Source organism: Myxine glutinosa, chromosome 1, assembly GCF_964187855.1.
Source record: "Myxine glutinosa chromosome 1, kmMyxGlut1.1, whole genome shotgun sequence".
Classification (NCBI taxonomy): Eukaryota; Metazoa; Chordata; class Myxini; order Myxiniformes; family Myxinidae; genus Myxine; species Myxine glutinosa.
The window spans coordinates 17449767-17468001 of record NC_136261.1 but is presented as its reverse complement, the minus strand read 5'-3'; the positions used below and the strand labels follow the sequence as shown (position 1 = coordinate 17468001).

The following is an 18235-nucleotide window of genomic DNA, read 5'->3' as shown; positions in this document are numbered from 1 at the left end:
GAAGATATTTAACCTGAACTTTGACCATCCATTTTAACCTGTCATTCATTGTTTTTTTGGGGGTTTTTTTGTATACAGAATCGAGGCTCGTGTAAGAGCAAACACATTGAACATGAAAACATGCACAGACACATAAAACATACAATGAAGGGAGCGGGAGACAAGAGGGGGAGAGAGAGGAAAGCACACAAGCACAACAACAGAAGAGACCAGGGATGTCGGTAGATCTGTGGAAGGGGGAGGGCTGGGGAGGAGGGAGGGGTATAAAGCAAATGAACACTTCTAGGAATTTCAGGAAAGAAGTTGGGGATTGAAAGAGGTGGAATTGGGGCGTTTTAACTGGGGTAGAAAAGATCAAGGTTTTGGATGGGGGAAGATAAGAGATGGTGGTGAACAGCTGTTTTAAAGACCTGGAGGGAGGAGAGTGATTGAAGAGAGTGAGGGGGTTTGTCCCAGAGGTGGGAGAAAAGAGGAATGAAGGAGTGAAGGTGAGCAGAGAGTCTTGATTTTGGTAGTTTCACAATAAGAGGGTTGCTGGCAGATCTTGTGCATTGTGCAGGAATTTTTGGGAGACAGAGCACAGACATAGCAGGGGGAGCAAGCCCGGAGAGGAGTCGGAAGAAGACAGAAAGACCACCAACCTGCCTGTGGTGAGAGAGAGAAAGGCCCTCACAATCAGCTTCATCGCGGGAGATTCCAATGATTTTGAATGCTTTGGTTTAAACCTCGTGAAGCCGAGCTAGGTGTGAGGCAGGAGCACCGGCCCAGAGGGGAGAACAGTATTCCATTGAGCTGTGGATGAAAGCTTTGTATGTGGTGAGGAGCTCAGAAGTGCCCAGAAAGGATTTCACACGATGGAGGATGCCCAGTCAATGACTGGCTTTGGAGGCCAGATTGGAAATGTGGTTTTCCCAGGAAAGATCATGGTAGATAGTGAGACCCAAAAGCTTGAGTGACAGAACTTCTTCAAGAGGATTGTTCAGAAAGTAGATGGGAGGGTTGTCCAGACGGTCTCTTCGAAGAGACAGAGTGAGAGTGTGAGATTTGTCAGGATTGAAAGACATGTTCCACTTGTTTGACCAGTCTGTGATTTTGTCCAGGTCTGTAGAGAGTGAAGAGGCTGCTGCCTACCGATCTGAGGGTTGAGATATGGAGCGGCAGAGAGTGGAGTCATCAGTAAAGAGATAGAGAGGATTTTCCAGAGAGTCAGAGAGATCATTGATGAAGACCAGAAAAAGCACAGGACCCAGAACACTGCCTTGGGGAACTCCAGCCTGAACAGGAAGGGGAGATGAGAGAAATCCATTCAGGGCCACTCAATGGATGGAGCATCAAAATTTTCTTTAATTGCATCAAACCTCTGTATTTATCAAAAAAATCAGATTATTTAAGAAATGTTGGGCATTCAAGATATCAAACTTTGTAACTATCCACATATTGTATTTATAAGAAAAAAATTTTTTCCCTTTTTAAAATTTTTAATAAAGATAATTTGTGTTAAAACTTTGAATAACCGTTTATTAAACAAAGTCATTTATGTGTGTGATCTGTTTATGCCTCCCCCCCCCCCCCCCCATGCCCCCTTCTCAGGCAGTCAACCTGAACATGCTCAGAAGAATTCTGACACAAGTGTTCCAGGCTGCAGTCCTAATGTCCAAGTCAGACTTCACACAGAAAAGCAGGACCAGCAACCATGCAACAAGAAACCTAAACGCAGCTTTTATCACACGAGAACTGGTTATGTTGATAAGTTGAGTATGAATGGAGAACAATTCAGGGTTGGTAGGAAGACATCCCATACATCAAAGTGTTTGCAAGGGAATCTGAAAATATGCCTGGTGGAAAATCCCTCCAAGTGCAAATTTTGCCACACATCATTTTCAAAATCAAGTCTTTTGAAAAGCCACATGCATATTCACGCAGGAAAGAGGCCTTACAAGTGCACAGTTTGTAACAAGACATTCACGCAGTCAAGCAATTTGCATTGTCATCTTAGAATCCACACAGGAGAGAAGCCGCACAAGTGTACAATCTGTAACAAGACATTTGCATGGCCACACCATTTGCATTCTCATCTTCGAATTCACACAGGAGAGAAGCCGCACAAGTGCACAATCTGTAACAGGGCATTCACGCAGTCAAGCAATTTGCAATCTCATATAAGAGTTCATTCCAGAGAAAAGCCTTGCATGTGCACAATCTGCAATAAGACATTCAAGAGGCCCAGCAATTTGCTTTCTCACATGAGAGTTCATACCGGAGAGAGGCTTCACAAGTGCACAATCTGTAACAAGACATTCACGTGGTCAAGCAATTTGCGTTGTCATCTTAGAACTCATACAGGAGAGAAGCCTTACAAATGCACAAGCTGTTCCAAGACATTCACACGGTCAGTCAATTTGCATTCTCACATTAAAGTTCATACTAGAGAGAGTCCTTGCAAGTGCACAATCTGTACCAAGTCTTTTTCGGAATCATCTCATTTGACATCTCACATCAGAAGCCATACAGGAGAAAAACCCTACAATTGCACAATTTGCAAAAAGGCATTTGTACATGCAGGTCGTTTGAAACGGCACATTAGGATCCATACAAGTGCAGAGAGGCAGCACAAGTGCACATTCTGCAACAAGACATTCACACGGTCGAGCACTGTCCATTCTCATATTAGAATTCATACCGGAGAAAGACCTTACAAATGCACAATCTGTACCAAGGCCTTTTCAGTATCATCTGGTTTGACATCTCACATCAGAAGCCATACAGGAGAAAAACCCTACAATTGCACCGTTTGCAAAAAGGCATTTTCACGTATGAGTAGTTTGAAACAGCACATTCGAATCCATACAAGTGCAGAGAGGCAGCACAAGTGCACATTCTGCAACAAAACATTCACACGGTCAAGCACTGTCCATTCTCATATTAGAATTCACACCAGAGAAAGGCATTACAAATGCACAATCTGTACCAAGGCCTTTTCAGGATCATCTCGTTTGACATCTCACATCAGAAGCCATAGAGGAGAAAAGCCCCACAATTGCACCGTTTGCAAAAAGGCATTTTCACGTGTGAGTAGTTTGAAACGGCACATTAGAATTCACACTGGAGAGAAGCCCTTTCTGTGCACGTTTTGCAAAAAGGCATTTTCACGTGTGAGTAGTTTGAAACGGCACATTAGAATTCACACTGGAGAGAAGCCCAATATGTGCACGTTTTGCAAAAAGACCTTTTCACAGTTGCATCATTTGAAGAAACACTTTAGGATTCACACCAAAGAGATTGATATTCACAACATAGAAAACAAGAAAGGACGTCAGGCGGTGTATAACGATATAGAACGGACACGTATAACAATAATTTAGAGTATCAATAATAATTGATTGATTAATTGATTAATTGTGGAATTCAATAAACTAGCAACGGTACCCGCCCTACTGGCGGGGCTTCAATTGGGAAGCCGAAATGAAAAGGCAAAATATCAGAAATTGAAGGCAGAAATTTTGTGAATGTGAATGCTTCCTTGGAAGTTTTCGTTAATGAGGCTTTCCGTCATTGTGACGAAAATATTCGAATTATTATTCGAATATTCGAATTCGAATTTATTTATTCGTATTTATTCGAATTGCACGAATATGTGAATTGTGATTGTGTTTCATTGTGATGTTTGTGCGGCGACGGGCGGTGTGTACGAAGGGCAGGGACTTAATCAACGCGAGCTGATGGACTCGCGCTTACTGGGAATTCCTCGTTCGTGGGTCACTGTCTCAAGCCCGAGTCCCCATCACGGATGGGGCTCAGCGGTTTACCCGAGCCTGACGGCGAAGGGCAAGGTACACACTGGCCCGTCCAGTGTAGCGCGCGTGCGGCCCCGGACATCGAAGGGCATTAAATGTTCATTAAACATTAAACGTTCATTAAAGGATTACGAAACAAAAAACATTACGAAATCACGTTATCACCGTCACGTCAAATACTACCATGAACACATACATCGTCACAACATCATCACAATGAGAACATCGTCACAATGAACGTTATGCGAACGTGAATGTTATGCGGGAGTCCAAACCTGAGAATGCTGGAGACCAAAGCTGAAATTGGGAAAACTAAATAGCCTATTTTACTCCCAGGGGTCCCAGGATTACCCACCCAAAATATCTTTGCGATCGGTTCAGCAGTTTTTACGGTACCTTCGAACAGACAGACGGACATTTGGTGAATTATAGTAAGATAATCATAAAATAATTGATTTCTTAATCAATTGACCAATAGCATACCAAAACATCCACTGATTCATCCGAATCTGTAACTTTTTGGAAATAAATGAAGTCATTTATCGAAAAGCTAAATAATCAATCAATTAATTGATTAATCAATAAATCAAAAATACCCTTTGTAGCCACATCAATTGGTCAGTCATGTCCAAATATCAACTCCTTACCTCAAAAGGTTCCTCAGATATTGTCCAGATGAGCAAGGAAATAAATAAGTACTTGATAAATTGTTAAAAACTAAGTAATTGATTCATCAAAAAAGAAAAATATAATTTTTTGTGAAAGCACTTGTTCACTATTGTGACCAAATTTCAGCTTCCTACCTCAAAGGATGGCTGGAGATGTCGCCCGGACAAACAAATGAGAAAACCTTGACCTTTGAACTTGACCTTTGACCTATATAGTCAAAAAAATTGACAGCCTCACTTTTGTCCTTTGGAATCCCCTGGTATAGTTTGACGAAGATAGCTGAAAGCGTTCGTGAGTTGTCATGCTCACAGCCAACCAAATAAACAAACGAGACAGACCGACATATGACGAAAATTTTCAATTGTCATCACAACGAAGTATTGCAACCGTATGTGGGACTCGCATCCAAAAAGGATGCCATAAGAGGTGTCAGTTCCCAGTGACTTTAGCCAAATAACTTGCCAAATTTTTGCCAAATTTAGCCAAAACAATAACGTGGAAATTAGGAAAATGACCAAGTACCAGAATCTGAAAAATGAAGTAAAAAAAAAACTGGAAGGTGAAGAGCACCGACATTGTGCCATTGTTGAAGTGATACAAAAGAACTGACGAAGATTTATAACAAACATGGAAACAACAAAACTTCACAACTTGTTCCCTGAAACGTGATCCTTCACTGAACAGGAGGTGCAATTTCCGTGGGTCTCTTTGCTAATGAGGATATGAAAAAAAAGAGATTGAGCTGAGAAAACCTAGATTTAAGGTTGGTAATATCAGGGGCACCCGGCGCCTCCCACAAACCTCTCCTCTCCCGTCAAAAGCGATCGTTTAAAAAAAAAAAACATGTACTGATGTGTATTTAACTGAAGATGTGGTCTCGGAATATGGGATCACCTGACATTCCTCAGACTACAGCTGATGTTGACCGCAGCGTTCAACATGGAACAGATTTGTACCAATCAGTTTTTTCCCAAGGTGGATACTTGATGATTAACGAATTACCGGAATACTTTGTCATCAGAGAGAAGCTTATTTTCTCCGAACCGTTCATGAACCAAGAAGTGGAACCAAATATCACCGAATCCAAGTCCCTATCATTCTGCTTGAATTTGGCACTGAGTCTGCATTTTCAACACTCGAGAACATTCCTTTTGACCGTGGGAAATTCTCCAAGGTCTACAATAGGCATCAAATGTATTGGAGAAGAAATCTTTGTTTAGAGTTAGACAAATGATTCATAAAGTCGAGATGATGAAGGTAAATGTTCTGATGGTAAAACCGTAATTCTGAAGGTCACTTCCATATCAAACTTTGCTCAATACGCACCCCCATTCCCCCCTCCCCACCCCCCCAAACCTAATATAATTGAATTGCACCTGAATATGGTTTGAATTTACAGATGGTAAAAATCTTCAGATTTTGTACCCATTAAATATTCATTCTTTTGAAGAGTTTTCATAACATAATTAGAAAGTTTATTTGTCTCCCCAAGGCGTTGGAATGATTTTGATGCTTCTATACGTTTAAGTTCTTGATCCGTTGTTTGATTGAAATCATGCCATGCTTGATTTTCTTTGGGGGTATATTCTACCGCAGGAACTTGAAACGAAATCGCCTTTTGTTTGGCAGATTTTAAAAGAGGTTTAAAAAAACTTCTCTTGTTTTCTTTCAAATATTTCTTCACCCGATAGTTTCTGTCTTCGTTTCTTCTTTATCTCTTCCCGTTGTTCAACAACTTTTGAAAGTAATTGATTATATTCCTTAAATTTTCTTGCTCGTTCTTCGGCGTTCATTTTATTTAAACCAAAAAATTATTGGTTATTATATCTTCTTCTTTAACAACAGTATAGTTATATTTTCCAACCTTATGTTTCATAACACCCTCAAATTCCTTTTTACTACATAATGTAGAACAATTATCTCTCTAAAATTTATTTATATCTATTGAATTTAGTTTGAATAAAATAAAAGTAAAAGCATTGTTTGTTATTGAGCGACAAGGGAGTTGAAAGTATGATTGACTGAGATAAATACAATTACAAGAAGAATGTCGGCCCCTTGTATAGTAGCTGTCCATAACCGTTTGGTTTCTCTCATTAACACAATCGTCAAAGATAACGAGGTTCTTTTTTGTTCCATCTAAATCTTGGGGTAAAGGTATATCATCCGTATTATCACTGAGAATACAAGTTATGGTTATAGGTCATGTGGGTTTTGATTTCTTTTTACATTTTTGTGGAGTATCACAAAATAGTTGTATTACATCTTCAATGTTGTGCTCATTTAGTTTGTGTTGAAGCTTAAATAACCCGATTATATCTTCTTTTTGAAGACCCGCATTAAAAGACCCTTGTGATATATGACCCTTTTTGAAGACCCTTGTGATAGTAGTTGATACTCTGGTTGAAAACTTGATTTTGTGAAAATTATTACATTTTCATAATCTAAAAAATCTGCAGTAAGGAGCATCTTTAAAAGCAAACAGGTTTTCCCACATCTGCTTGAACCAACTATTAGACATCTTAATGAATTTGGGAGGTTCTTATGATTATTAAATTTTATCTTACTTTCCCAAACGGGTAAAAAATCATCCATTTTATTTAGGTTTGAAAATAACGTTTAATCATTCATCCTGTGTGTTGTTATCCCGATTATAGTTGCGTATACATATGGCTATTTACACAATAAATGGTCATTTTGACGGACCCTACTTTGAAGTGTATTCTTGACTGGATATGTTGGTCGAAGAATGTGAGCTAAATTCTGTTTGAGAGCACATGTAATAAAGTTATAATGGAAATAAAATCATCGCCGAGTAGTGCCTCATTTCATTTGTGGGAGTGTATTGTATGAAAGAGTGTGATACAGAAAGCACTTTTTGTGTACTGTTGTATTGTACATCATGTTCATGTCTCTCAGGTTGGCCCTGTTTGAAATCTGGGTGATAATTATTTAATTATTGTTGAACACTACGGTCAGTTCTTTCAATTCAGTTAGAGTTCAATCTATTTCTGTTTCATAGTTTTTTTTGGAGAGACCGCAAAACTTCATTACCCACGTAACGCATGTCCGTCAAAATATTGCGTGAGTAAGACAGCAGAGTTTAAAATAGTCAGAAGATGTACACATTTTATGCTTGCAACAAAATATGCAGGGGTGCTTATACCTTCCGTTCACAAATGTCAAATAAGGCCTACTTTGTAAATACTAATGAATAAAATGTTACTAATTCGTAAGTATGTTGTCCGTCAAATTGTTACGTGGGTAATATCATGTCATTCCCAAATCGGTAAGCATGGTGAGCACCGCTGCACAATCCATTGAAACACGGTTTCTTAGCAGACCTCGCTTACCCACTACCAGCATCACAAAACAATCGCTAGTTCCATGGGAATCTCGGCACTACGATCTGTCCAATGTGTTACATGGGTAAGCAATTACGTGAGTAATGTTACTGAGTTTTATTGATGGCCTAAATTAAAATGGGAAGTGGTAAAAACATCCAAAAACATTGCTCTCGTTTCATACCAGTCCTCTTCAACCACGATAAATATGCTGCATTCCCAAATTCACTACATCTCATTTAAAAAATCCCTACCCATACTACGAAAAGAGACGGATCCTCACCGCATCGGTAATCTTGCCACGTAACGGACGACGGAACAGGCGTGTCCGTGTATTGTTACGTGCCAAGACGCGCGCCCACGAGGGCTCGGTTTAATTTCTTGCCGTCTGCTGGCTGAGCGTGAACCCTGGTGTTGGGCTAGCGGCTAGGGTGTCAGCTTAGGATCCTAGGATCCTGGGTTCGAAACCCGGTCGATCGCTGAATTAACGCCAGGGGGGTTGACTCAGCCTGTCATCCTTCCGAGGTCGGCTAATTGAGTACCAGTTCACTGGTAATTCCCTGCTTGTCGTTAAAGGCGGCAAAAAGGGTTGGCGTCAGGAAGGGCATCCGGCCGTAAAACATTGCTTCAAAAGGGGGACCGAAAAACAACAACTACCACGGTTCCCGAAAAAGGCCAACCCCCGCTTGCGGGGAAAAATGGCCTCTAAAGGTGTTTTTTTTTTTGTTTTTTTTTTGCTGGCTGAGCGTGCACTCAATTAAGTAACGTAATTTGTTATTGGCCAGTGATGATTTCAGTCGTCTTTGCTATCCAATGGGATTCCGTGTATGTGGCATTGACATAGCGACAGTTCGGGATATTGTAGGAGGTTTTCATTGGTTTAACGGAACAGGCGTGTCCGTGTATTGTTACGTGCCAAGACGCGCGCCCACGAGGGCTCGGTTTAATTTCTTGCCGTCTGCTGGCTGAGCGTGAACCCTGGTGTTGGGCTAGCGGCTAGGGTGTCAGCTTAGGATCCTAGGATCCTGGGTTCGAAACCCGGTCGATCGCTGAATTAACGCCAGGGGGGTTGACTCAGCCTGTCATCCTTCCGAGGTCGGCTAATTGAGTACCAGTTCACTGGTAATTCCCTGCTTGTCGTTAAAGGCGGCAAAAAGGGTTGGCGTCAGGAAGGGCATCCGGCCGTAAAACATTGCTTCAAAAAGGGGACCGAAAAACAACAACTACCACGGTTCCCGAAAAAGGCCAACCCCCGCTTGCGGGGAAAAATGGCCTCTAAAGGTTTTTTTTTTTTTTTTTTTTGCTGGCTGAGCGTGCACTCAATTAAGTAATGTAATTTGTTATTGGCCAGTGATGATTTCAGTCGTCTTTGCTATCCAATGGGATTCCGTGTATGTGGCAGTGACATAGCGACAGTTCGGGATATTGTAGGAGGTTTTCATTGGTTTTCATTGGACGAGCGTACTACCGAATTCACACACTAGCTAATCAGATGACGTGATGAAGTCTCGGAGCTCTTCTTCGCTTCAGTAGAGTTGTTCTTCGGTAGAGCACAGAGCTGTTCTTCGGTCCTTTGGTAGTTTCCAAGGTATAATGCAGTTTATATTTTACATATATACAGACTTGGCATTTAATATGGAATATTTTTTTTGTGGGGGTGAACTTACTTTTCAAGATGTCTTAGAACCAAAAGTTCATTGGAATTATGTTGAAATTATTCTAGATTTTGTTAATGTGACCTTTAAAAGAAACAAAAACCACATTTGACATTTCGAAACAAATAAATTGATCCTTGAAAGTGATGTAAACTGATATCGAACTCAATTCATGGACAGTACTGTGTTAAACTTCTGTACGTTTTCCAGAAGTATCTCTTTATTTTGCACATTAGGCAAAAAAATTTTAAACAAAAACAAAAGTTAAATTACGACTGGGATTACGTACAGTAAAATTACAGTTCAGTACTTCGTGTAACCCCCACGAGCATTCAGGAGAGCACGTACACGTTGAGGCATGCTGTTCACGAGATTTGCCAAGGTTTGGACAGGAATCGCTTGCCATGCAGTGACAATAGTCTGCTGCAATTCACGCACAGAGGTCGGCTGCTGGTCCAAGTGGTCGATTTGACGCGTTAATTCTGCCCACAAGTTCTCTATCGGATTCATATCCGGGGACATGGCAGGCCACTCCATATGCTCTACACCAAGGTCAGCAAGAAAGTGTTGGATCATGCAAGCACGATGAGGCCGTGCATTGTCATCTTGGAAGACAAAGTTTCCTCGAAAGGCTGCACGAGCAAATGGAACCAATGTTTCTTCCAGAATGGCCCTGTACTTGAACTGGTTCAGGTTTCCATTCAGAACAACCAGGTCAGTTTTGCCCCCTGCATGAAAAGCAGCCCAAACGGTCACCCCACCACCTCCAGCTTGGACTCTTGGCACTATACAACCTTTGTTGTAGGCTTCATGCACTTGTCTGCGCACTCGGACGCGGACATCTTGACGATAGACCAGAAATCTAGACTCGTCACTGAAGATCACGTGATTCCAGTGTCCTGGCTGCCATTGACGGTGCTCTCTGGCCCACTGCAATCGGCGCTGGCGGTGTTGTCTGGTCAGGCATGGCTTTCTCAGGGGACGCATGGCACGATAGCCTGCTTGAACCAGTCGTTGGTTGACTAGCCTTCTGGATACAGGCACATTTGTCAGTTGCTGCCACTCAGCCCTAAGCCGATTAGCTGACTTGGTACGGCTGTTGCGGACTAACCGGTGCAGCTGGCGATCATCCCTCCTTGTGGTTCTGCGGGGACGTCCTGGCCTCGGTATTGGAGTAGGGACACCCCTCTGAGCATTTCGTTTCAGGATCTTTGACACCTGACCTTGATTGATGCCATACTGCCAAGCAATAGCACGCTCTTTCATGCCGTAATTTCGTACAGCCACCACTCCATGACAAACAGCATTGTCGAGTTGACGGACCATCTCCAGAGGAAGCGGCAATAACTTTTGGAGACGTGCAGCAGTTGTTTTCCACTAATACAGAACGCAACAACCCTTGTATACCCGACTGTGAAGCCAATCGTCAAATGCACCTGTCCGTACATTTTGCCACGCCACCTGTGATATAATCCTGTTGTTGACTTCTTGCTGCGACAGACACTCAGTGACATGGTTCTTTTAACAAATTAATCACCAAAGTGTAAAAGAAACTCACCAGATTGATATACTGAGTTAAGAAAGTAAACCCGTCAAGAAAAAAAAATATTCCATATTAAATGCAGAGTCTGTATATTCGTGAAAATTACGGCAAAATCGTAATATTGATTTTGTCAGTTTTCATAGCAATTCACGTGTGTTTAGTTTTTTGTCACTATTTTTATGACAGTTCTTGTGAAATCACGCATGTATTGTCAATATTGTGGTCCCACTAGTAGACTTTCATGTGCAGTCTGGACACAATTTATCATGTGGCGACCAAACAGTGTTACCGTAAATTCGCGACGAGAGTGGCGAAAAAGATTGTTTATGGAGTAATTTCTACTTGAAAAATTATAAATTAAGGTGGATTTATTAACAGAATGGAGCAAGGATTTACCACAAGGATTCACATTTCAATTTTGTAGTCGATAGTAAGAAGGTAACAAATGTTTAATAATAATCATGCGTGGCGACTATACCGTCGGCGCGGCGTAAAGTGACGTTAGATTCGTGTATGTGGTCATACTGCTGGCTATTGACCACATTTGTAGTAGGTATGGAGTTAATGATGGAAGGGCAGGTATACACATTGACTACAATGCAGTCCAATTTCTCTAGTTGATTAGTCTATATAAACTTCTTCATGAATGTAGACGTCATCTACTAATGATAAACCGCAAAGACAAACCTGAAACTTGGACTTGGTATGGCCTGCCCTGGGTAATCAACATTTAGTACGCCCTATGACAATTCCATCATCACCTAATACAGAGAAGAGTTTGGGTGGAAATGTTAGATTTTAAATTATGAATCAAACCTCTGCCGATGACTGTTGACAGTCTCATCTTCAAGTTATAATTGTTTCACAACTTCATTAATAAAGCAAAACTTGAGTTACAAGGTTTTCATTATTAGAATTATTTTATTTGTATTTATAATTACCGGTATATGTAAAACATTTCAAAGACATTTTTGTGTTTGTCTTATTTTGCAGATGAAAAGACTAGAGAGTGGTCGGAAAAGGGAAAGGGAAGCTCAAAGGGTTATAATCAAATTTCCTTTTACCGAGAGATTAAGGGAGAGACGTGCCACTGACCACAAACAAAATGGATCATCAAAAAAATACGTACAAGCATATCGTGACAGGTTGAAACAAAATGAGGCAGGCTGGAAAGCGTACAAAGCCGACAGGGCGAGAGATGAAAGAATTCGAAGAAGTAGGAGAACAAAAGAGCAAAAACAGCATGAAAGAGAACTCAGCAAACTGAGGATGAGGAATTACAGAGCAAGGAAGAACAATGAGAAGGAGCAAGAAATACGTACTGCTGAAAAGAAGAAACAGAAAATTACAAGAGCAGAGCACAAGAAAGTTGAAGAGAAGAGAGAATACTGGAGACTCAAGCAAAGGAGGTATAGAGCAAAACTGTCCTCGCAGAAGAAAAGACGAGTCAGGGAGAAGGACAGGGCCCGGAAAAATATACAAAGAGTTAAGATGACAGACATGAAGAGGCAAAAGATGAGTTTGTTGGACAGAAATGATGACAGCCACATTAGTTGTAAATTGGCAGAGACATTACAGACAGTCAAAGATACAATCAAAGGCATTGACAAAGGACTGAAAAGAAAGATTACAATGAAACTTGCCCAGCAAATTCGTGGGAAGTATGGTGTTCTTCGCAGAGGTTTCTGTTCATCACTGGGATTGGAACGAAGGTTTTTCTCGAGATGTGCTCAACGTCAAGGAGATGAATGGAAAATAAAGACACGGAGTGATGCTCTGCCAACAAGAGTCAAAGACTCACTCAAACATTTCTATGAAGAGGTGTCCACCCAGTTGCCAAACAAGAAGGATGTAAGTAAGAAAACTCATATTGCAAAACGAATCATGAATCGGACTTTGAGGTCTGCATTTGCAATGTGGAAGAAACAACACAAAGATGTAAAGGTTGGATTCACAATGTTTGTGAGTCTGAGACCTCGACACATCCTGACCCGAAATAAACGCAGACGTGAACAATGTCTGTGCGAGTAGTGTGAAAATATGAAACTCAAGCTTGATTCAATCAACAATCTTGCTAACAAGCTCGGAAGGCCAGAGGTCAAGGTGAAAGACGTCTTTGATGCAAGCATGTATACACTGTGTCCGAAGCAAGAAGGAGAGAAGTTCAATAACATCAAATGCATTCAGCGCACATGCAGCAAATGTGGTGTATGCTTAATGAAGAAACGACTGTCACCACTTGTAGCTGACCCAACAGTAGAAGTAGAATGGGCACGGTGGGAAAGTGTGCACAACCCAAGTTTTAAACTCTCCAGGAAAACCAGAGTAGTGAAGAAAGGGTCAGTGAACATGTTAATGGAGGAACTGTATACAGAACTAGAAACATTTAGTTCACATCTTTTTGTAGCTGAGTGGCAGCAGCAGCAATACAACAAAGTGTCAAAATCCCCTCCTAAGGACTCGGTTGTATTGGTGATGGACTATTCACAAAACTTCACATGTGGGTTCCAAAGAGAGGTCCAAAGTGCACACTGGAGTCAAGAGCAAGTTACTCTGCATCCAGTAGTCGCCTTCTATGAATGTCCTCATAAAACCATTGTGAAAGAAGCAATACACATTGTCTCTGATGACAGATGCCACGACTCCCACGTGGTAGCTCAGTTCATGAAAGACATCAATAAGCATCTCCTTGAAGTTCGCCAACTGAAGATAAGGAAGTACATCCAGTTTACTGATGGGTGCTGTGCATAATATAAATCGGCTATTCCTTTTGCTGATGTGTCATATGCCCAGGAAGACCTCTCCTGTCTTGTCGAGAGGAACTGCTTTGGATCAGGACATGGAAAGTCTGAATCAGATGGTGAAGGGGGAGTAGTGAAGTCTGCAGTGTCTTGGGCTGTGATGGCAGAAGAGACAGTTGTGTCAAATGCCCAGACCTTCCTCTCATTCTGTCAGAAGAACTTGACTAAGGAGAGTGCCAACTGCTGCCAGGAAATGAAGCGGACATTCATCTTCACGTCGAAGGAGGACATAAACAGAGAAAGAGGACTTCGGAAGGTGAAGACTGTAAAGGGGACACGTAAAATTCAGGCCGTTAGAACAGTCGGCAAAGGAGTTATTGAAATGAGAAATCTCTCCTGTTATTGTTCCAAGTGCCTGGCCAACTCCAGAAAGTGCAAGAACAGGAAGTATGTACCTCAGTGGAAGCCTGTTCAACTAATGCCAGCCACAAATGTTCCCTCAGCATCAACCAAACATACTGCTTCTTCGGCATCAAATGCTTCCACACAACCATCTTGTGTCCCATCTGCTGGACAGAATGTTGACCAGTCTTCAGCGGTGAGACCTGGTTGTAGTTCGGCGGCTTCCCATGTGACAGAAATGGAAGGTAATTTATAATTTCTCTAGTAGTCTCTTTCAGCAGGACAGTTCATTAAAAAAAATTGAGTTTATTTAATAAAAAAGCAAAAAGTACCTGATGGATACTGTGAATTTTATGATTACATTGTTTGCTTGCAGATTGCATTATTACATACATTTTTTTTTTTTCATATTGACATGTGGACCAAAAATAAAAAGGAAAAATGTGAAGAAACAATGATTTAATTCATAAAACAAAACAGACTTACTCATTGCCATTCTACATACTTCATCTCTTATTACCCCAGCATCATCCACTCGCCTACATCCAGCATCAGCGAATCCATTACGGGCATCTACTCGGGTCCTTTCTCCTGAACTGAGTGTTAACTCAACTTTAGCAGCCACCAATGATCACAGTCGTACTGCACCCAGTGTCTCAAGTCCAGAAATGGAAGGTAATACAGTCAGAGGTGTTGTTGGACTAGAAAAAGTATGTACTTCTCTGTAGCTGATATTTTTCCTCAAGCACAGCACATACAACATGTCTTTAGTAAGACTATATTTGAACTTGTGAAGTACTTTGCCAGAAGGGACCATTTACAATCAGTAAATCCATTGTAAGAAGCCTTCACTGTCCATAAATTATTTCAGTACATTTCTGAATTAGAACTATTGGCGATGATTTTGAGCATTTTGTTTCCATATGATAAAAGATGGTCTCGTAAATAATTCATTTGTATTCTTGCTTCATATTGTTGCGGATATGGGATTTGGCCTCCATATCCGTTTGTAAATATTCCCCTATTTCCCCAATACTCCCCAACTATCCCCAATCCCCCATTCCCTAGTCCCATTGTCTGTAAACAATACTCTGTAGAACCGACCTTCCCCTTTTTCCCCCATTAAATGTCGTACCCAGGTCCACCGCATCTCACGTAGACAACTTTCGGACATCTTGCTAGTTATTCTTAGTCTATGTCAGTTAAGGACTCGTTTCCATTAATTCTGACTCTTCGTTGCACCAGAATGTGATTGTATGGCACCAGTAGTGAGTTTAGGACCTCCCAATACCTCCCCCCAACCTCATCTCCGCATCCTCCCATCTTCCCCATGAAACAACAACAACAACAACAACTACAACAACAACTACAACAACAGAGGGGGGCGGCGCGGCACGGCGCGGGGAGTGTGCGTCCTCACTCCGGCTTGGTTAGCCGCCATTGCCCATGCGCTCCACGGGGTTACCACGAAGGGGCTGGCTGTCAGCTCCTCGTCAGGGGCGGAGCCCGGTAACCCCCCGCAGCCAGTGAGAAGCGGCGGGCCGATTCCATCTGGGGCGGAGCTAACGAGCCGAGGGCGTGTCACTCCCCGCCGGATATGCGCAGCCACTTACCGGACGTGAGAAGAGATGCGCCCCCAGCTTGGAGAAAGAACGTCACCTTCTAACGCTGACGCTGAGAGAGACCTCCCGCATCTCTGGACCGGACCGGGTCGATTCTGTCCCTGAGCCAAGAGTGCACCTTGAGCCATCGAAGACCTGCCCCTCCTTGCCATCAATCCCCGTGTGAGTCAGTTTTGTCCCGTTTATCTGTGGTCTGTCGGGAATAAGATAAGACCGTGTTTAAGTGCCCACCTTTCTATGCTGTCTCTCTTGTCTTTGTAATCTAACCTTCCGCAATATTATAACCTCCTCCGGAGGTCTTGAGAACCGTACCCCTGGTGTCGTGTCATTTAATCCAGCCGTTGTGTCCTTTCCTTCATTGATTTAGCATAGCGCGACTTAGTCAACGTTCGAGTGTAATCGGGTAACTTGTGCGAACACGGCGGCCATTCCGCTCGGCCCAGCATAACATCTTAATAAGTCGTGTCCGTAACAATTGGTGTCAGGAGTGTCGGATTCGGACCTGGGACTAAATTCATTTAGCCCAAATTTTGGAACACCAATTGTACCATTAGGGTAACAATTGGTGTCGAGGAGTGAGATTCGATCCGGAGCGCGTTTTACGCGCTCGAAATTATAACGGCGAAATTTGATTTTGTTTTACGAAAATAAAAACCCGAATTTTGAAAGTCGCGCTATGGCAGACCAAGTCGGCTGGGTTCCGGTAGAGGAGAGTGAGGCAGGGTCGGTCCAGGACCAAATTGAGGGACGTGAGGAGAGCGAAGCAGCGAGGGTAGCAGACGCACAAAATGGCGCCTCGCTGGTCACGGCGACCGCGCCCGCGACCGTGGCAGCGCCCCTGGTGGATTCGAACCTTTTTATGTTGCAAATGAGGGCCCTTATGGAACAAATGGGTGAGCGATTGGAGGGCCAAATGGGGGTAATGGGGAACCGGATGGATGCTCAGGGTGAGCGATTGGAGGGCCAAATGGGGGTAATGGGGAACCGGATGGATGCTCAGGGTGAGCGATTAGAGGGCCAAATGGGGGTAATGAGGGACGAAGCGAGGGGTACCGGTGAGGGATTAGACAAGAAATTAGAGGGGTTAGACAATGGGATAGAAGGGGTGAAAAATGGGTTAATGGGGGTAGAAAACAGAATGGCCGCTCAAGAGAATCAAATGGAAGGGATGCAAAAGGGGTTAGAGGGGTTAGAAAACAGAATGGAAGGCAAATTGAGGGACATGAGGGACCAAGCGGAAAGGGAAGTTAAACAAATGGGGCAGCAGATAGAGGGGGTCAGAATGGGGGTAGAAACCAAACTGGATGCTCACAGGGAGGAAATGGAGCAGATGAGGGTGGCATCTGGGCAGGAGATGCAAGTGATGGGAGAAGAGATCAGAAGAGGAGTGAGTGAGGAGGTCGGAGGAGTGCGCGAGGAGGTGAGGCACTGTGAGGAGCACATGGAGAAGGAGGTGAGAAAGGGGACTGTAAAGTTACAAGGGGGCATAGAGGACCTGACGCAGGAGGTGGAACAGCTGACGGAGGGACAGACTGAGTTAGTGGAGCAGGTTCAAAGGAACACTGCGGTATTAGGAGGGTTAAAGGCGACACAGAAAGAACTAAAAGATGACTTGATAGCGACGAAGAGGGAATGTCAGATGGTACGTGAGGGACTGACAACGAGGTTGGACGAGGTGATAGAGGTAATGGAGACGAAGGACCGGCAGGTGAGGACGCACATGGAAACGGTCAAGGTAGCCTTGGAGGACGAGCTTGATGAGACGTACCGGGGAATAAAAGAGGTGAAGCAGAAATTAGAAGAAGTGGAAGAAGGGGTGAGCGAAATTAAGAAGCGACGGAGAGGGGATAAGAAAGAGATAAAGGAGGAGATAAAAGAATTGGTCCAAAGTCTGTGTTTGGATCGTGATGATGTGCTCATTAACCGGATGAGGGATTCGCAGGTGATGGAGGAGAAGCGAAGAGGAAGAGGACCCGGTGTAAGTGGTGACCAATATGGTCGTGCGTATGATGCGCCAGGGGATTTAAGAAGCTTGGGGGTCGAGATGGACCCGGGTGTTCGTGAGAGGCCGTTGGTGAAGTGTGCGACAGGTCTGGTGTGCGAAAAAGGAGGTGTGCGAGAAAGTCCGACTCTGGGGTGTGTGAGGAAAAAGTGCGTGCCAAGGAGTGAGGGTGCTGGCGAGAGTGAGTCGGTCGTAGCGCGTGTGCGAGGGAGCACATGGAAGCGCGGTGTGGTAAGTGTTACAGAGGGTGTGACGGGAGAGTGTGCGCAAGAGTGTGCGCGGGAAAGGTGTGTAACGGACAGGTGCATGAGGAAAGAGTGCGCTGTCGGGAGTAAGGGTGAGTGCGTTGTCAAGAGTGGAGGTGAGAGTAGTAAGAGTGACACGGAGCGTGAGTTGGTTGTGACAGGTGAGAAAGGAAGCACACCTGGAATGGTAGAGCGTGAGTGGGAATGCACGCTGGAAT

The 18235-nt window shown here is 43.2% G+C and overlaps 1 protein-coding gene across 1 annotated transcript in view; it reads left to right on the top strand.

The window, feature by feature from the left end:
* Positions 1–3644, top strand: part of LOC144893754 (uncharacterized) — a 44192-nt gene extending 40548 nt beyond the window's left edge. Inside the window, exon 4 of the mRNA XM_078785148.1 lies at positions 1591–3644. Within this exon, the coding sequence (XP_078641274.1) occupies positions 1758–3362 (1605 nt within the window). The 5' untranslated portion in view covers positions 1591–1757 and the 3' untranslated portion in view covers positions 3363–3644. The remainder of the gene's footprint in view (positions 1–1590) is intronic.
* The last annotated feature ends 14591 nt before the right edge of the window (positions 3645–18235 follow it).